General features: G+C 40.5%; 2 protein-coding genes across 5 annotated transcripts; one reads left to right on the top strand and one right to left on the bottom strand.

Annotated features, from left to right (window-relative positions):
- The first annotated feature begins 1,033 nt into the window (after positions 1-1,033).
- ltv1 (LTV1 ribosome biogenesis factor) lies at positions 1,034-9,717 on the top strand. Of its 3 annotated transcripts, none has more exons than XM_022767668.1 (11): positions 1,034-1,199; positions 1,944-2,075; positions 2,306-2,509; positions 2,714-2,801; positions 3,291-3,423; positions 4,217-4,457; positions 5,479-5,606; positions 5,715-5,854; positions 7,150-7,202; positions 8,234-8,434; positions 8,929-9,717. In XM_022767668.1, exons 1-11 carry the CDS (start codon positions 1,197-1,199, stop codon positions 9,037-9,039), a joined length of 1,434 nt encoding a protein of 477 aa, XP_022623389.1. In that variant the 5' UTR covers positions 1,034-1,196; the 3' UTR covers positions 9,040-9,717. The 3 variants fall into 3 exon arrangements, with proteins under 3 accessions (XP_022623389.1, XP_022623388.1, XP_022623387.1); XM_022767667.1 differs by having other exon boundaries at positions 2,306-2,518; XM_022767666.1 differs by having other exon boundaries at positions 2,306-2,542.
- A 618-nt stretch (positions 9,718-10,335) lies between these two features.
- LOC111238244 lies at positions 10,336-20,282 on the bottom strand. 2 transcript variants are annotated; one of them, XM_022767664.1, is made up of 7 exons: positions 19,983-20,282; positions 15,574-15,697; positions 14,803-14,984; positions 14,545-14,693; positions 14,127-14,301; positions 13,072-13,196; positions 10,336-12,977 (listed from the first exon to the last, which is right to left on the bottom strand). In XM_022767664.1, exons 1-7 carry the CDS (start codon positions 20,047-20,049, stop codon positions 12,585-12,587), a joined length of 1,215 nt encoding a protein of 404 aa, XP_022623385.1. In that variant the 5' UTR covers positions 20,050-20,282; the 3' UTR covers positions 10,336-12,584. The 2 variants fall into 2 exon arrangements, with proteins under 2 accessions (XP_022623385.1, XP_022623386.1); XM_022767665.1 differs by having other exon boundaries at positions 15,574-15,691.
- Between the last annotated feature and the right edge of the window lie 113 nt (positions 20,283-20,395).

Raw genomic sequence — 20,395 nt, 5'->3', positions numbered from 1 at the left:
TATGAATATGAAACAAAAATGATAAAACATGAAAATGAGTACATATGGATCACAGTGAGTATAACTTAGTTGGTCTGTTTTGGTATGGCTGCTTAGCTAACGGGCAGTTACAATAACTTGTTGCAGCCGGGTAGGTATTATATATATGAAATATAATATATCCTTATATCCTTCTCTGAATTATTTATACCCCCAGTAGTGATTAATGCTTCTTCACCAATAAACCACAGAAAATACCCAAAATAAAAATATTTTTAAGTGCTGTAACATGAGAACAGTCTTTAGTGCAAACCTGAGGAAAAAGAGCCGGCTCTGCCCCTTCAGGTAGATGACATCCGTGTTCAGGGACCAGTCCAGTTTACTGTCCAGGTGCACACCTAGGTATTTAGGTAAGTGTGCACCACCTCAATCTCAATCCCTCCATATATATATATACATTTTTTTAAGACAATGATGTGATAATTTGGTAATTGTTAATTTCTTTAAATAAAATTTAACATGTTTATACAAAGCAGAGAAAAGCAACAAACAAACTACTATAAGATTACACAGTACCTAAAAATAATTTTTGTACTATATTATTAGTGGTTAAACAGCTTAATTCTGGTATATGATGTTCATATTTCATTTGTAAATATCAATGATTTAATATTTATATTGTTTTCATCGCCATATACAAAATACATTCACTGCCAACCCACCAACTGCTCCGCTTTCCGGTCCGGCAGGTGGCGCTAATACATCCATAAACCAGTTTATAACCGCCAGTAAATAAAATAGAGCAAGAACCCAGTCGATTTGGGTTATACCATGTTAAAGTCTACAATGTCGAAGGATTCAACCGCAGTCTACAGTCACGTGAACATCATTGATATAAACATGTGTATCCATTTTAGATCATTCATTAACAACAAAATATTTATCAAGGCCAAGAATTTAAATTTGTAAAACGATGTCTCCGTATTAAAGCTTCTTACTATCTTTTTCATACCCCTGTTTTTCTCCGGAATGGTCTCTTCCAGTTATGGTCGCAGCAGCAGCAGCGTGGTGAAGGAGAACCCGGCGTGGAAAAACGTTAGCGACACTTTCTGGACTTAATTTACGGTTAAACGTTTATAACAGCTGCGTGTAGTTTGAGGTTTGAGCTTCTCTGATTCAGACCTGTCGAAGAAAATCGCCAGAGATTCCGCCACAAGATGGTAAGACGACATTTCTGCTACGTTAAGCTAATGTTGTTAGCTAACTTCAGTCCTGTGTAGCAATTAAAAGGCAACGTACTCGTAGAAAATATTAACTACATGTCTGTTTGTTTTATAGTCACATAATTAAATTTAGACAGTGTTGATTAGAAGTATTATAACATTTCACTCCCTTTTCCTCTTGTTTTTGTAATCGATGATGGTTGGTAGAAGTAGTGCTCAGGTACCACAGTGTAGAAAAACTTACTTAGTGCATCACTTTAATGTTGCAGCAGGTAAAGGTGAGACTGAGGTGATTTACTTATTTATTTTAGCCTACAATAATACAATACAATTTACTTGTTACATTTTGTATTACAAGGTATCTGCAGGTTATAAAATCTTAGAAATTATTTAATTTAGTTTCCTTTAAAAGAAATTATGAAAAACTTCAATTTACTTAAGTCATAAGTGTCAATTTCTTCCCTCAGTCGGTGATAAGGTAATTAGAAATGTTTTTTTTCTGTCAGGAGACAGAAACAAACCTATAAACGAAAAGTGTGATTGTTGTCAGATTATATATCTATAGCATAACTGTAATTCGTGCCGTAGTAGAAGTACAGTAGCTCCAAGCAGCAGAGGTTACCTGCCTTGCTGGGGGGCACCTCACTGAGACCCGGGTTTATCCTGGGGCTCAAACCAGAGACATTCCTGTCATATCATCACCAGCGATCGCCGCTAACCGCTGCTGTTTGTCTCCTCCAGCCTCATCGAAAGAAGAAATCGTTCATTGAAAAGAAGAAGGCCGTGACCTTTCACCTCGTCCACAGAAGTCAGAGGGATCCGTTGGCTGCAGATGAGAAAGCACCGCAGCACGTCCTCCTGCCCGCCACCAAGGTACAGATCAATATGCTGTATCAATAACCTGGATATTAATGTACCTAAGTATCAATAACCAGGATATGAACACACCACAGCATCAGTAACCAGTTTTCCTACCTGTCTTGTTGACCTCGTGCGACCGCTCAGGTTTATTTTGCAGCCTCATTAATTTGAACAAACAAATGAAACGTTAGCCGGCGTTCTGTCTGACGTGACGCCATGACTTGGATTTTGATCTTCTGCAGGTGGAGGTAGAGAAGAGGCGCGAGGAGCAGAGGAACTTTGGCGTTTTCTTCGACGACGACTACAACTACCTGCAGCACCTGAAGGAGGCGTCGGGCGCCTCTGAGCTGGTGGCGGCCGGCCCCTCCTACACCGACACACGGACTGTTAAACTCCGTGATGAAGATGATGATGGTGAAAATGAGGAGGAGGGCGACGCGGACAAGGTGTGTCCTGTGAGTTCAGTCAGAGTTCCTCAGGTATTTCAGATTATCAGAACAGGTTTATTGTTTTTATAAACTCCAGTTGGGTTTCAGTGAGAGTTGGTAAAGAGAAAACAACTGACCAATAAGAAACTGGATGGCCCCATCTAGTGGTAATTTGTGACCCACACTTACATTTATAATATTTTTTTGTTTGTGTATGAACAGGCAGCCAACATCAACCTGCCGTCCTCGGTGTTCGCCTCAGAGTTTGAGGAGGACGTGGGACTTCTGAACAAAGCTGCTCCAATCTCAGGTAAACAGCTTCATCATCATCCTCATCATCATCCTCATGTACCAGAAAGTTGCTCATGAGCTCTATCGACATCTGCTGGTGACCAAGTGGAACTGCAACAACACAGATGGATTTAATCTTGTGTTTTTACCTTGTTTTTTTTTTTTTTTTTTTTTACAAAAACAAACCAACCAAAAAAATCATAAATAACACAAAATAGTTAAATAAGAAAACGAGGGCAGATTAGTTCAGCATCAGTAGACAGTGTGGTTTCCTAGCAGTGATCCACAGACCCCTCAACATGACGGCTGAGAGTCCAGTACCAGTATAATCAGGGACCAGGGACCAGATCTTGTAGAAACCCTTAATCTTCCTGTAAGCCAAATATTCCAGGTGTTATATCAGAGATAAGTTTTCACCCCCCGGCTGTCGTCGGAGGTTTGCAGTCTATCCACAGATGTCGTCAGTTTGTTGCATCGTCTTCTTCATCTGTTTGTGTTTTCCCCCCAGGACCACGTCTGGACATGGACCCCGACATCGTGGCCGCGCTCGACGAAGACTTCGACTACGACGACCCCGACAACATCCTGGACGACGACTTCATCGTCAGAGCTAACAGTGGGAGCGGAGCGGCCGACATGGGGTGACACCTGACGTCTAAATATGATTTTCTTTAGATTCTTCAAAGGGTTTTTTTTTTTATTTTTCAGGACCTGATGTTTTTTCACACAGCTGGAGAAAAAACACACAGAACTGAGTTCATTCAATTTTCACCTTATTACTGCTGGTCACTTTACATGGAGTAGAAATTATATAGACTGTTACCCCAGTTTAAACAGAAATAATTTATTGTGTGTCATCTTTCAGAATCATATTGAACCTAAACACAGACACTCGACGTGTTTTATAACCATATTCTCTCTTTTATTGAGAAATAAAATAGTTTTTAGCAGATAAATAATAAATATGAAATGTCAAAATTGCACAATGAACATTATCTTTTCTTTTCAACCACATTTGAGTTGATTCTGGTAAATTGTTACTTAAAAGAAACGTCATGTTTTGCAGCAGTACACACAGTCGGTTTAACAGGAAACTTTGATTAGATATTGGCAGATTTTTATCAATATTGTGATATAGATTCAGTCAATATCTCCAACAGTCTGCTGATAAACGGCAGACACAAAATGAAGGGAAATGTTCTGTGATGATCAGTCAGTTAATCAATGAGTCAATCCACAGGAAATGAATGTGCAACTAATTAGCTAATTGAATAATCAGTTTAGGTCGTTTTGGTCGGAGCATTTGAAGATGTGTCTTTGGTCTGTCAGAGATTTTCTGGTATTTAATAGATTCGGCTGATTAATCGATAAGGGAAATGATAATTAGTTGCAGCCCCTAACTGTGATTTCCTGTTTGTGTGTCACCTGTGACAGAGGGGACGATGATGATGACGATGATGATGATGATGATGAGTGGGAGGACACGGACGAGGAGGGCGACTTCGACTCTGAGGGAGGGGTTTCGGGCGACGAGGACCTGGGACCGGGCGGCGTCGGTCGAGAGTTTCTGTTCATGGACGAGGAGACGAAGAGTCGGTTCACAGAATACTCGATGACGTCGTCGGTGATGAGGAGGAACGAGCAGCTCTCGCTGCTGGACGACCGCTTCGAGAAGGTGAAGACAAAATACAACAAACAACTTCAGCGACAAACCGGTTTTTACATTTGCTTTTAATTTAATGTGATTGATTATGTTTTATTTGCACATATAACACATCAACATAAAACCAGAGACAGAAACAGAATAAAAGAGAAATAAAAAGGAAAAACTTGTGTGTAAATCAGATAAATACAAAGATAATAATTGACAGTCACACAAGGATCAGAAAAATTCACAAACAACAAAAGTAAAAAATAAACCTGTGACTCCAGCGACCAGTAATTACACGTCAGTTTCTCTTTCAAACTTTCTGAGGATAATGAGCTTCTGTATCTTTCCACTGATATCTGCAGGAATACTGTCTGTGTGTCGTAATATTTTACTGTTACTGTGGGTTAAAGTTTTCTAATCTAAGGCAATCTTACAAATAGAAGAAAGCATAAAATAATTAAGATATAAAATAAACAGAACAGAACAGAAGAGAGAACAAGCAATAAAAGTAAGATGGTAAAATGTTAAATGAATTATATTTCTCTACAGTCTTGTGGCTGCATCACAGAGCAGGAACAGGAACAATGTGCCAACCACCGGTGTCATCGTCTGTAGTGCACATGTGTATTAACCTTGCATGCATGTTGCCATGGTTACACCCCCCATGAGCGGCAAACTCGCAACAGACCGCGTCAGCCCCGAGGGATGGACATGGAAAAAGGATTGAGGTGTAGCAACAACAAAAAGCTGAATTCAGAATAACAAGGTCGCACACAGCAGCAGCTCAAAGGGTCAAAGCACCGAAACAACAAACATCTAAAACCACCACAGTTGTAGTCCAGCTAGCAGCAGTTGTAGTCCAGCTAGCAGCAGTTGTAGTCCAGGTAGCAGCAGTTGTAGTCCAGGTAGAAGCAGTTGTAGTCCAATTATTTTTCGGCACGTTGAAGTGAGACATCGTTACTTCTCACTGTGCGTCTGCAAAGTCACTTGTGTGTTTGTAGTGCTCCTTACATCTGTTAACAGATGTTTTTTGTTGTCGTTTTAGTTTTACGAACAGTTTGATGACGATGAGATCGGCGCTCTGGACAACGCGGAGCTGGAGGGCTACATCGAACCGGACAGCGCTCGGCTGGAGGAAGTTATAAAAGACTACTTCAAACAGAAAGAGAAGGAGTGAGTGAATGTGAAGTGGATGAACGCTGCATCAGATACTTGTTTGTAGCAGGAAACCGTCGCTTTAAATGAACCTGGTGACTGATCTGTGTCTTGTTCGTGGTTCAGGTTCCAGAGGCCCGATGACCTGGGGCCTAAAGAACTTCCTGTGGTGAGGGAGGAGGAGGAAGAAGAGGAGGAGGAAGAGGAAATGGAAACTGTTGTTATCAAGGCACCAGAAGAGAAGTGGGACTGTGAAACCATCATCAGTGAGTGTAACTTCTCTCTGCTGTGTAGTTGTGTGTTTATGAGCCGTACCTGCCACAGGAGGATGTTTTCCATCTCTTCAGGACTCAGCGTTATTTACACACGTTATCTGAAACAGATCAGTCTGTCACTCCTACTTCCTGCAGCTGCTGCACAAAGACGATTGGCTTTTCTTCATTTGGCATAAACAGAATTAACCTTGACTTGACAGGCATAATATTAAAGAGAAATAACATTTACAGTATTTATACTTATCTATTATTTATAATATTGAATATAACAATAAATGTAAATAAGTAAATATGCAGGTTTGCCCTGTGTGTTTACTTATTATATATATATATATATAAACTTCTACTTATATATATATTTATGTTTATTGTTATGCCTGTTAAGTTTCTTTTATAAGTTATGGGAGGGAGGGTTTTTGTAGAATAATAATAAATAAAGTAATAAAGCATTTAGATATAAATACAATTCCTTAAAAATCAAAGGCGTACAATCCAGTCATTATCTGCTCTGCAGCCATGCCACTATCTTGCTGTTGCTTCTGCACAGAAAATGTAAGAAAGGCGTATAAAATCTTAATATTATATTAATATTTAAGTTATTTTTTCTAAAGCCGAACATGCAAGACATCTCCGCCATGTTGGCTAGAGTTTGTTCTTTGAATATCTTTCTGTTTTAGAGCAGTTACACGTAACGGACAGAAATTAATTAGCTTGTATTTACTGTAAAAACTTCAGGGTTCATATGTAATAAAAATATTTTAGCTTCAACATCTGGAGCTGACCCCAGAACAGCCAGTGAGAAGTTAATGAACTGTAACAAGGAGGAGTGTTGTTTATTTTATCTTTAAAACTGTCTGAGTCAGTTTCAGTGTAATTGAACCTTCCTCACATTGGCATTAAATAAATCTGAACACTGTGTTTTCCCCTGTTGGCTGAGAGTTCAACTCTTTATCTGTCACATCTTGGTCAATGGTTGATAAGAAACATCCCCACAAGCACTTTGGTCCCTGGGTGTCATTTATTGGAAAGTCCCGCAGTAATAAAGCGACTGAATAAATTCCAGACCTTAGAGAGTTAAATATAACGTTTGTGTCCTGATTTCTCAGGTTTTGTGAATTTAAAAGAAGAATATTGCGGTTTCTCTTGGTGAGAAACTAAATCATAGTCTCACTTCTGATTCAACAACTGCTTTTATTTTGAAATTTAAACATTCAAGTGATAAATTTGGTTGTACTTGTGGCTGAGACGCTGGTGATGTTAACATCTGTTTGTTTTTTCTTCTCCAGGCACATACTCCAACATCTACAACAGACCCAAAGTCATTGAAGATCCACCAAAGGTTTGTATGTGACACGTGTGGAATAAGACGCACACGCTAAAAACACGGATCACAGGATGAAGGGCTTCACTGGAAGCCAGGAAGCTGCCAGGTGACACAGGAAGTCACTGTCCTGCCAGTTGTGGTGTGACAGGTTTGTGCACTTCGCACCGTCGCCACCTGTGACTCAGCCGAGGAACAAACAGCAGTGCGGAGGAGGAAGTGGCACAGAGACACAGACTGTGTAACTAAGATGGCCGACGACCTCCTGTGTTTGAGTTTACTGCAGCTGAGACAAAACATGAACCACAGCTGATGAATGTTACAGTCGGTTTTTACACTTTCACTCATTTATTACCACCTTGTAGAAAAAGCAGTTAATAATTAAATCTGGCCATTTTTTTCCTCTTTTAGCTTCAGTTGTAAACGTGTCTCCACGTCAGCGACGGTCTCAGCTGGAGGCGCCGTGTTTTCAGGTTGTACTTCAGTCCGTCCCGGTTCTTGTGAACACGATATCTCAGTGACGCCTTGAGGGAGCTTCTTCAAGTTTGGCAGAGACATTCATTTGGACTGGAGGATGAACTGATCAGAATTTGGTGGTTAAAAGGTCAAAGGTCAAGGTCTCGGTGACCTCACAAAACACATTTTTTGGCCATTACTCAAGAATTCAGACGTTAATTGATTCTGACTCGGTTTAACTCAGATGGCTTTGATAGTTTTATTGATAGTTTTACTCAATGTTCAGACCTTTAAGGACTTTTTGAAAGAGTCTAGAGACTCTTTCAAAAAGTCACAGACCTCACAGACCTCGTCACACAACATCGTGGTTATAAAATCGTCTCAGTCGTCTGAATGGACCACGTTTCAGTCACTGTTGAAAGCTTGTTCCGTTGTCGTGACACCAGAAACAGAAAAACATGTAAATGAGAAAAGCTTTATTGTGAAATCCGCTGTATTTAAAATGCTGTATATGTGAGCAGAGAGAGGAGGAGACTAGACTGAATCCATCCTCATAGTGGGTTCTGATTGGTCCTGCTTCCCTCTGTCCCCAGTCGAAGCCGATCCGTGTCTCCAGTAAGACGGGCATCCCTCTGGACGTCCTCCCCGGCAGAAGCCTGACAGCGAAGCAGGCGGAGCGTATGACGATGATCAACGACTTGGACCTTCCTCGAGTCTCCACCCAGCCCCGAAACAGAGACGAGAGCAAAGAGGAGAGGAAGGCGAGGAAGCAGGCGATCAAAGGAGAGCGCAAGGTGAGAGACGGAGAGGAGGACGCTGACGAGTTTCTCAGCTTCATTCAGATTGTAGGATGGAAAAGACGTGTCATAATGATCTTTGGGAAAAACACAAGCATCTTTAATCAGATGTTTTTATTCCTCCGTGCCGGTGAGAGTCAGTGACCCGGTAACATAAACACATGACCCCAGATCTGTTGTCACAAGAATCTCATAAAGACAAAGTCCTGCTGCTGGAAATAGTCCCAGAACAGATGCTTTATGTATTTCCTCCTGTTCATTTGATACTAACGACAGTGAGCGGCTGTTTTAGGAAATTAAAGATGAAACTTTATATTTGAAGTGTTTTTAAAAAGGAAGATCTTCATCAGGAACCAGTGGGTTTGAGCTGACAGCCACACACACATATATTTGCACCTAATTCATCTTTAAGTGCAAACTGACGAGGAAAATGTGTCAACGAATGATTGAAAACGTTTGTTGAGTGTTGAATTCTTCCTGTGTGTGTTCAGGAGAGGAGAGTGGAGAAGAAGGCCAACAAGGTGGCGTTCAAGGAAGAGAGAGTGCGACAGGAGAAGCAGATGTTGAACCTGAGGACGAACATTCAAGGCATGAAGCTTTAGTAGCGGAGAGAGGCGGCGCTCGGCCCGCACAGACTCTTAACGCGCTGATGGCGTGATCAGCGGACACGCCGCGCTTCACCTCAGTGCAGCTGACGGGACAACAAACATCCCCAGGCATGAGCGGGCTGACGAGCTGCGGGTCTTTTCTTCAAAGACAGTTAATTTAACTTTTAATAAAAGGAGAAATCCAGTTTATCGACAGTAAACCAGCTCAGACCATGTTGCTGTGACAGTTTGAAACCCAGGAACTTTGGTACAAGCTGAAATGTTTCTAATGAAAAGCTCTTTTCAGATCCTGATTTAAGATCTAGTTTATCAACGTTACACCGTCTTTAAACCACAGATAAAGGAAGAGGTGAGAAAATTAAACCCACTCTCTCGTCTGTACGTGAATAACGAGTCAACAGCTGCACAAAGATACAAAATCCACCTATAAGCTCCAATTATACGACATGTTTTTATAATCCACACTAAAACCAAAAGGCTGTTTGTTGTTTTTATCCTTGCGTTAGATAATTATACTTCAGATTAAACAAACGAGTGTTAATTAGTGAACTTCAGAGGGGCTGGTAGGTGGATTTCATTCCCTTTGCACAGATGCAGGCCAGCTGTTTCCAGGCTTTGTGCTAAGCTAAGCTAAGCTAACCGGCTGCTGGTGGTATCAATCTTCTCATTTAACAGTCAGTGTGAATTTCCAAAAAAACATTTGAAAAGGTTTGTAGAAAAAAAAAAGGAAAAAAAAAAAGTTCATATTTTTCAAAATAAAATATTCAGAAAAATGTTGTTTTGGTTTCTGTATTGAGACCCAGATATTACACCCCGTTCTGCAAACAGGAAATATCAAGTTTGTTCATGTGTCTTTATTAAAAACTCCTCAGTGTGAGATTTCACGTTGGTGTCATCAGGCTGCACACAGGAGAGCTGATTGGTCCGACTGGTTCTGTGTCTCCACGCCGGCGACAGTCAGAGCGGCAGCCATATTGTTTTCAGGTTGTCCGTCTGTCCGATTTCTCAGTGACGCCTTGAAGGAGCTTCTTCAAATTTGGCACAAACATTCAGTCGGGCTCAGTGATGAACTGATTAGATTTTGATGGCTAAAGGTCAAAAGGTCACGGTGACGTTGCGTTCTTGTGAATGCGATATATCAGGATACACTCTCCCAAATTCATTCACCAAGTACGACACAGTTGGACTCAAATGTACGGTGGCCCTGAAGCTCAACGCACTGCAACTGAAGAAAACACATGCAAATAAACAAACGTGCTACAAATTCAGTCCTACAACACAAAGTGTGTGTGTGTCTCTCGCTCCAGAAAAAGCTTTATTAGCATGAACAAGAACATGTTTCTGCCAAAGCAGTTTACAGATTATAATAATACACATATAATGCAATAATAATTAAACGTTGAATATTGACGCAGATTTAGATTTTAAGATAAATACATTTATGTACAATCATTTAACATCATACAGTCTCTGTCTGTCTGTCTCTGTCTCTCTCTCTCTGTCTGTCTCTCTCTCTCCCTCCCTGACTTTCCTGTCTGTCTCTCTGTGTTATCTTACGTTGCTGTGCGTTGAAGTGATAACATTTTATATCCAACTTCACTGTGACAGCAGAACAGTGTAAAAACACTGTAACTCAGGAAGGAGAGAGAGAGTTCGACCACATGTCCTGCGACTTGGAGGAAACAACCAGAGGACGGTGATTCTAGTTGATCTGAGATCGACTTTCCCTCCTCATGTAAACAAGCATCAGTTGACAGAGGAAGATTTTATATTTATATTTTATTGTAAAAATCACTTCTGGCGTTGGTAAAATAATCTGACATTCTTGGTCACTGTGTTTATTCAGTGTAAACGTGTAAAAAGTATAAAGCCATTTGGTGTTTTTTTGGTGTTTAAACCTAAAAAAAAAAACAATTTTATTGTGATTGATAATTGAACAAAATGCAGTTTCATAAAAAAAATGGATTAAAAAAAAATGAAAAAAACAGCATTAAAAATATGAGCAGCCCTGAAGTTTCCAACAAATCCAACCCTGTGAGGCAAAGCAGAAAAACCCGCTCAGTGATCAGGCCAGTTCAGCAGGTCGCAGGTTTCTACGAGGCGTGGAGCTGTGGGTGAGACTGGAGTGTTTATGACGCTGCAGGGAGTTTAAAGTCCAGGAGGTAAAAGGTGCTCAGCTTCATTTTACGACTTCAACAACATGTACGAGTCTTAAAGCGACAGTTCAAACTAATGCCAGTTAAAACATTTTCTTATTCACCTCTAGTGTCGTGTAGATCCTTTGGGTTTTTGTTTGTCTGAGTTTTGAGATCTTTGTCTCGATCTCGTTTCCACCTCAACAACCGAGTTTAATCAGAATCTGTTTGCATAAACACATTTACAGTTTTCTCTGGAACTACTTTCTACTGAAAAAATAGTCCCTCTGAAAACAGTCTGCTCTGTGTCCAACATTATTTTATAAGTCAAGTCTGTGACCATCAGAACCACAGCAACAGTCTGTGTCAACATGGTGCCAGAGATCGTAAACCAAGGCTAATAAAAACCAAACCATCTACATGATTAAATGCCACTTGAAACAAGTGAGAAAATGTATTTAGTGTGTATGTTTTTTTTGGGTGAACTGTCCATTTAAAAAACTGTACAGAAGACGGATTAAAATACATAAACAACTGCCAGTTTGAGCCGGTACGGGAAAATAAGATAAAGAACCAACAAAGTCATTATACAACTTCAAATGAAAACGTCCCTGTGGGGTTATGAAGAGGTCCGGCGACCTGCCTGAGGTGACTGACAGATCACCGCTTTCTTTCCCTGAGACAAACAGCAGCGTCAACAGCTTCTTTACAAACACCTCAAAAGGGACAGTTGGGGTTATTTGACGAGACAGGTGGTCATGCGTTGTCATGGTGATACCTGCAGTAGATTCAGAGCCGCACGCTGCCAGTATTGAGGAGCAGCAGGAGCACCGGTACACTAGCGGGGCCGTCAGAAGAAACACGTTTTAAGACACTTTTAAAAAAATAAAAAACGCCCAGCGAAACGATCCAATATCTGTTTAAATGAAACGTCATGAGGAATATTTCCAGCCATCTATCTTATCTCTCTCTCTCCTGTATTATGCACGTCAGCTGAGTGAGTCAGAAAGCGGCGTAACACAGTGCGATGCGCTTGTGGTGTAGGAATACGGTTGAAAAAATGTTTACATTTAAACGGATATTGGATTGTTCCGGTGGGCGGTTTAAAAACGTGTCTAAAACACGTTTTTCCGGCTGGCTCCGCCCACACATCATCGCGAGCTGAACAGAATCCGCTGCAGGTAACACACCGACTCTGCGGGACTTCCTCACACAACCCCACGTCAAATAACTCGAACTGTCCCTTTAAAAAGGTTGAATAAATGTGGCTTAGGTGAAAGGTCGTGCTCCACGTTGTTCAGGAGGAGTGTGTGCAGGTCAGCGACCCGTGTTCATCCACTGCTCCAGCTCCTCTCGGTGCACAGAGCCGGGCGTTAGTCCCAAACCAAGACTCTGTCAGCTGTTTCATCTCTGGGTGTAAACCACGTTCACCTGTTCGTCACCTGTGTCAGGTATATTGTGTGCGCAGTCATATGCTCCCACCCTCACTTCCCATTCCTCCTCCTCCTCCTCCTCTATCATAACACACTCTGTTTTCACAGAGTCGTCTGCAGAGTCCTCGTCTGCTGTATCCGGCTCCTGGCTGCTGTCCTCCAGAAGGTCTCCGCCCCCGTATCCCGCTGTCAGTTGGTCTGATCCGTTGCTCCTGCCGCCGCCGCCGCAGCCGCCGCCGCCCCGGTGGTCCTCTGGTGTACCGCCCTCCTCCTCTGAGCTGTATGAGTTGTCCTCGACCACCAGTGGAGAAATGTTTTCTTCGTTGGTCTTAAAGACGTACCTCTTGTCAGAGGGGATAAACTTCTGAGGAGACAGGGACAGAGAACAGCCGTCACAAAGATGGAAAACAGCAGAATCACTATTGATTATTTTATTTTTCTCCAATCTGACATCTTACCAGGAATGTGGGGTGAATGGATTTCTCATTCAGATAGGCCCTCACTTTATAGATGGCAATTGCTGCCAAAATGATGATGATGATAAAAACACACAGCAGTATGGTGAGCGTTACCATGTGAACCTCTGCAATGAAAGAAAAAAAATATTGAGCAAAGGTGTTCTTTTATTTTATTTTATTTTAGTTTAAAGTCATTCTTGTGCCTTTGTTTGACAGGACGGTGCAGAGTGACACGCAGCAAAGAGTCTGGGGCCGACGGCACAAAACACCTTTCGATTCCTACGTTATTTCTTTAATTCACATTTTAAAGGGTTCTTGCATAAAAACATAAAACCCAAGTGTTTTATATCACAAGTTTCAGAACTATCTCAGCTCTTTCTATAATGAGGCTTCTTCCTGTCGTAGAGCAAACAGATGAAAGCTTGAAGAAATGTTGTGAAATGTTTTCTGCAGAATCTATAGGTTCATACAAATACAGCAATATGTGAGTAAAACAGTGGATAATAAATGCCTACAGTGTTGTTTAGAGGCTGAGTCACGTATGATCTCACAAGAAAATGAAAGTTTCTACGCAGTGCTGTTGCAAAGATATCAATAGGAATGGATAATTAATGAATTAATAGAAATAATAATAACTAATAGAAATAAATTAATAGAAACATCTGTCAACCTCAGAGGGTTAAAGTCCTTAAAATAAAAACACATAAACAAACACCCTTAAGACTTCTCCTTAAAATGTTCACTTCAGTCGCAAAGATTTTCTCCTCATCTTGGTCTTAAACTTACAGACGTGTTTAAAGTCAGTTAAAAACAAACTGACGGTTCCTCTGCCGGATCTTAACTGCAACATGAGTTTATTGATCCTACATCACAGAGCTGATCACCAGTCAGTTCAGTGATTATCTACAACTGCTCATTTTTCTTCCTCTACCCTTTATGTGTCCACTAACTACTACTTCCTGTTAATAGATGTGTCCTTTCCGTTCATTTGCATGTTCAGACATGCACGTTGATGCACCACGCAGGTTACTGAAACCCTCCCAGTCCAGACTTACCAGCTGATTCAGTGACGCAGACGGGGGACGTCTGTCTGAACTTGACAGAATTTATAAAATTCCTGTCAAACAGCTCTCCGTCCAGCGAGACACACTCGTCCACACCCTCAGGGAATGAGAAATCATATCTGCAAATCGTATTTTCCAGTCTGCAATCTGCAGTCCCCAGTTTTCCCTGAAGGTCACACAACACGGACAATTAATATCACACACAATAATATTATTATGATACTGATTACTATTACTGAGCATATTCAGTCTCCCCAGAGGATGAATCTAGGGCTGAATCAATTAGTCAATTAAGTAATTATTTCATGGACAGAGAATTTATTTGCTGATTGTCTCAGTTTAATTTTCAGGTCCCCGTCCCAGTCAAGCTGTGAACTCGATGTGGATGCTCGGAGGTTACTGGACTTACTGTGATGTTTAAGACTGTGAACCTGAAGACAACATTGTTCTGCTTGGTGGCCGTCTGCAGCTCTTTGTAGAAGTGGACGGGATTGTAGAAACTGACTGTGGCTCCGGAGCCGCCTTCAGTCAGACTCACAGGAGGGAAATCTAATTCACCTGCACAGAGAGCTCAAAGTTTTATCTCAGACATTTTAAAACTCAAACCTCCAACTTGAATTAGACTCCAGAACATTAGAATAACCACGTTTGCCTCTACACGACTTACATTTTACATGAGCCGGCTTGACCTCATTAAAGCTGAGCGACTGAGACTTGGCCGGCGCGGACTTCCTGCCTCCCTGTACGGCCGTGACGTTGACAGAGTAGTAGCCTTCGTAGCGCTGCTCAGATTCCCAGATGAAAGGGCTCAGATCATACTGATGGTCTGTGGTTTCATTCTTCTGGCGCCTTCAATGACAAGAAAGAAACAGCAGGTTGATCCTACAAGTGACGACACACTGATACAAAGATAATGAAGAATCCGTCGAACCCACCACAGACTGGGACTGTTGTATTAGACTCATTGGTTTTAGCTTTAATTATGTTGTTTTTTTTGTTGGTTTGTTTTGGAGGATTTTAAAAATTGTCATATTATTGTATTTTATTTTTCATGTATAAGTGATGTTGCGGTTCAAGGTTTTATTTGTCACATGCCAAAGAACAATGTACAGAAAGCAAAGCAGTGAAATGAGGGTTGGACTTGGCAGCAGGAAACTGCAAAAACAAAAATTGATATTTTCAAATATATTGCATTTGGCGACAAGATATTCGTTACCATTAAATATCAGCCCAAACCTATTTTGAAGCTGTCATTACTAAAACAGTCCATGATCATAATTATAATCTATTAATTCACATTTTGTGCTCTTTTCTATTTCGACTTATTATTATTTACAGCACTTTAACACTTTACAGACATTTAACAAACTGCAAATTAAATATAGATTAAAAAAAGATAAACAACTGAAATATGAATGAATAATTTGATGTGTCTTACCCCTCAGATGATATGATGAGCACCTCGAAGCTGGTTTGTGGTTGCTGTTCGCTGTATTCCCACCTGACTGTGGTTTTCAGATTCTGGCAGCTCAAAGTCACGTTTGTTGGAGAAGGAACTACAACTAGGAAACAAGAGAAGACCCGTGAATAAACAGTACGCAGGTATTATTCAAACCGATAATGATCAGCATCATAACCTTAAACCACGAGACACTGTGACATTTTCTAAACTAAACACTGATTATTCAAGATGTCAGATGTATTGATAATGAAAATATGTTGATTGAGGCCGGACAGCTCGGTCAAATAATACGATGTTTTCTGATTAAAATACTTGACACAGAGAAAATGGAAAACAACTAAAACGTCTTTTCAAACCTCATGTTATTTTACTTGGTTAATATTATAGCGCTTATTTGGTTAGTATTTTACTGTTGCATGGCTTTTGAATGTTTATTTGTATTGTGTTTCATTAGATTCCTGTTTAAGACCCTGAAGGTGAAGAAAGAGACAGTGGTGGCATGAATGAAGTGAGTGGAAGTAATTTATTATTATCGTTAGTGCTGCCATTTCAAGTTGATATGTAATTGTACTTATTTTGTCTTTAAGTATTTCAACCGTCGATCTGAGCTTGTTGAATTGTTGGAACAGCTTCAGGATCCTGTGTTTAAATGTTCAGATGTTCAGTGAGCCAACTCCACCTCCATGGTAGTTTCTTCATTAGTGACTGATTAAATGATAAGGGCTCAGATGATGTGGAATAACCCTGAGGCTTTCAGAGTGACTCAGTAAGAAAGAAAAACATGATGATGGAGGCTTTTTTTTTTTTTTTTTAAATTTTATAAGTATTTGACTCATTTTCTTTAAGTGATATCACGACCAGATACTGTGAACCCAATAAACTCCACCTTCACCTAGGCTGACTCACAAAAAGCCACAAAAGCGACGCTGCTAAATATAAACCCTGCAGGAACAAACAACATAGATTTGCGATCATGGGGAAGGCGTGTGAGCCTTCCACTGAGCACGCCCTTGTTTGTGATGTGGGACAAAGGGTGAAGCATATGTTTGACACCACGGCATTATCAGTGTGGTGAGAGTTTGTTGGCAGCAACCGGGAAACGAATGCAGGTGGATAAAAAACAGAACTCTGGTTGTTCAGCATTCCAGCAGCCATCAGCCCTCTGTTACTGCCTCACCTGTTTTTAAAAGGACGCAGACATGACTGTTCATCAAAGAGCCTCATAAGATGGTTAACGTAGACAACAAGAGTTGTTTTGAAAAAAACAGCAGAGAGCCGATTCCGAGTCCAGGGAACCAAGATGAAATAACTGATCACTGTTCAGGCAGAAAAGGTGTGAAAAGTGTCTCCATACTGATGACACCTGGTGCTCAAACACCAGCTGTAAACATCACTTCATCCGGTTGGCTGGATGGCTGGTTAATTGGTTGGTTGGTTGGTTAATTGGTTGGTTTATTGGGTGGTTGGCTGTTTGGTTGGCTAGTTAATTGGTTGGCTGGTTGGTTAATTGGTTGGATGGTTGGTTGGTTGGTTGGTTGGTTGGTTGGTTGGTTGGTTGGTTGGTTGGCTGGTTGGTTGGTTGGTTGGTTGGTTAATTGGTTGGATGGTTGGTTGGTTGGTTGGTTGGTTGGCTGGTTGGTTGGTTGGTTGTTTGGTTAATTGGTTAGATGGTTGGCTGGCTGGTTAATTGGTTGGTTGGCTGGTTAATTGGTTGGTTAATTGGTTGGATGGTTGGTTGGTTGGTTGGCTGGTTGGTTAATTGGTTAGATGGTTGGCTGGCTGGTTAATTTGTTTGGTTAATTGGTTGGATGGTTGGTTGGTTGGTTGGTTGTTTGGTTGGCTGGCTGGTTAATCGGTTGGTTGGTCTAAAATATCACTGTAAGCTGTTACATTAAGATTTCCTGTTAACTGGACATGTGTCCACATACTTTTGACCATGTGGTGTGCAGGTATATCCTTACTATAACTTTCCACAGGTGTTTCATTTAAGTTGAGCTTCCTGAATATAGCAGTCTGATTAATCTGAAATACACCGTGTCAGCTGGTGTAAGTCGTTTATCATGAGCTCTTATCTAATAAACTTGATTGAGGCTGAAGATAAATAGGACTTTGCCTTTCTTTGGAATCTGTAAACACATCGAAATGTTCCTCGTTTTGACCTTTGCTCTTTGATTGGGGAGTTATCACAGAGTCTGTAAAGGGTAAGAAACTCCAGAGCATGCGGCGGCTCAGAGACGAGCAGGGAAATGAGAACTCAGACAATGCTCATCTCCAGACAAGAGAATCTTTTTGTTTTTTCCCCAACATGTAGTAATACCTCCTGTGAAGTCTGACCACACAGAAACCACATCACATCTACATCTACCCAGAAAGAGGCAGGAACATCCAGAAACTCTCCACATCCTTTTTAAAATAATGAAGTGAGAAAGATGCACGAGTCAGCTGCTCAGCAGTGATTTAAACTCCAGGTTCAGAGACACAGAAACACTGTCTGGCTACTTATTAAAGTGAAGATAACCACAGATGGACCCTGAACATCTATAACTCTCCTCAGATGTTTTACAAGCATCACAGTATCACACAGATTCCTCCACCCACAAGTCTACAGCTGTCCCAGAGTTTGACCTCTAATGTAATCGACCAATACATTTGTTTCATTTCTCCTTTCATGTTTCCAACAGTCAAGCAAAGACAAAGAATTCAGTTTGTGATATGATGAAACAGATAAAAGCAGCAGATCCTCACATTTCAGAGGAGTAATGTCTCCACGGGTTAAAACCTTAGAGTCGTGTTTTTTCTGTCTGTGTCTGAAACATGTGAAACCGTTTCTGTTTAATCTGGTGGAAAATCCTCCAGCAGGACGAGGAACTTGTGATTTTGTTTCATGGTGCAGATCCAGAAATTCTTTAAAGAAGTTTTGAAATTGTTAAACAAAAATTTAAGAAAGATTTTGAATACTCTCCAATAAACTAATGCACGTGTTTGGATTAAAAACATTCTGCCTCATGTGTCTGACACTTCTGTTCAAATGAAGTTACAGGTTTTGCAGCTTTGATAAAGGTAAAATAACGGCTCAAGCATTCTGAATTTTTCTGCTAATTGTTTTAATGTGGAACCACAGTTTCGTGAATATAAACTGTGTGTTTCTGTGTGTTTCTGTGCTTCTTCCTGCACACAGGTCTCACAGAGCCTGAAACTACCTGTTTAAATAAAGAAAAATGTTAAAATTTGCTGAAATATTCCAGCAGTAATCAGATTCTGTGATATGGAATGAATGAATGAATGAATGAATGAATGAATGAATGAATAAATGAATGAATAATGTTCTCCTACAGATACAACCTGAATCTGTGCCAATGGCAGAGCCTATGAGACCTGATGGGGGGGTGGGGGGTGGGTGGATGAGGTCACCTGAGAGGGGGAGGGGCCACAGGTTGTACTCTCCTGTTGTTCTCTCAAACTATCCTCATGGCCTCCACACCGTCTGTGTGTTCAGTTTGGTTTGGGCTTGCTTCTATAGACAACAACAGCCACCCACTCACATACTTTAATTCATCCATACCTACGTCACAGACGGAAGCTGTTGTGAACTCTGTGTTGCAACATGAGTTAAAGTTCATTTCAAATTTTACTTTTTAAAAAAAAAAAATCAATATTATTGGAAACGAACACAAAACAACCTAATATTTTCTTTTTATATTCATGTTTTAGCTAAACAAATATTCTACTGGTGAAATGTATTTTCCCCCATTCATATTGCACATTGTGCATATTTGTATTATTTTTTATATATATCTTTTATAATATTTTTTCACATTTTATTATAAATATTTTATTGGAAATAAATTCTATTTCTATTTCTATTTCTTCTTCTTTCTATGTTTATTGTTATTCACTTAAACACCAACGCAAACTCCTCCTATGTGAAAACCTCCTGGGCAATAAACCGGACTCTGATTCTGATTTATGCTACATTATACTTTTATTCCACTACATTTCAGAGCGAAATATTGAACTTTTTTTATTCCTCAACATAATATGTTTGTATCATATGATACAATACTACATTATTTATCTCCCCAATAGTAAATAATTCAATTTTGTCAAAGACTAAAGTGTAAAATTGACTCCACTTTGACAAAATACAATAATAATATACTCTTACATATAATGAAAAAAACATATTATTCTATAATAATGTAAAGGATCCATTCAGCAAAATTTACCTGATAACACTTTGACTTAGTAACATTTTGTATTCATGACTTTTACTTGTATTGGAGGATTTTAGACTATGATACAAGGATCTGAGAACTTCTTCCACCGCTGCCAACATGTTCTGTAATATGTCTTATAATAAAAGTATTAAAGTTGAATTTACTCACCAATCACAGCAGAAACTGCGCAGACCAGGAGAAGCTGGGCGGTGAAGGCGCCGTGCAGCCGCCGCATGATTTCAGGCTTCCTCACCGTCCGTCCAGCACCAGCTCGGGTCCGGCTTCCCTCTCAACACTCAGAGGCCGACGTTTAATGAATAAAAACACAGCGAGCCTTCATCACAACGCCCAAGTTTTCGTAATGACACGGGGAATTTTTTTTTCAAGTTCCCGGTTCTTGTTCAATGGTTCCACAGAAAACTCTCGGTCAGTGATTAGTCACACACATAATGATCCTCCTTCCTTCCTTCCTTCTGTATGTGTGTCTGTGTGTGTGTGTGTAATGAGAGTCAGAGTAGACAAACGACAGGTAAATCAACCTGTTTATCTGGTAAACACCTGGATGATGTGAGCGGATACAG

The sequence above is a fragment of the Seriola dumerili genome, unplaced genomic scaffold, assembly GCF_002260705.1.
Source record: "Seriola dumerili isolate Sdu_G_001 unplaced genomic scaffold, Sdu_1.0 BDQW01001246.1, whole genome shotgun sequence".
Lineage (NCBI taxonomy): Eukaryota > Metazoa > Chordata > Actinopteri > Carangiformes > Carangidae > Seriola > Seriola dumerili.
This window is presented reverse-complemented; position numbering and strand designations above follow the sequence as displayed.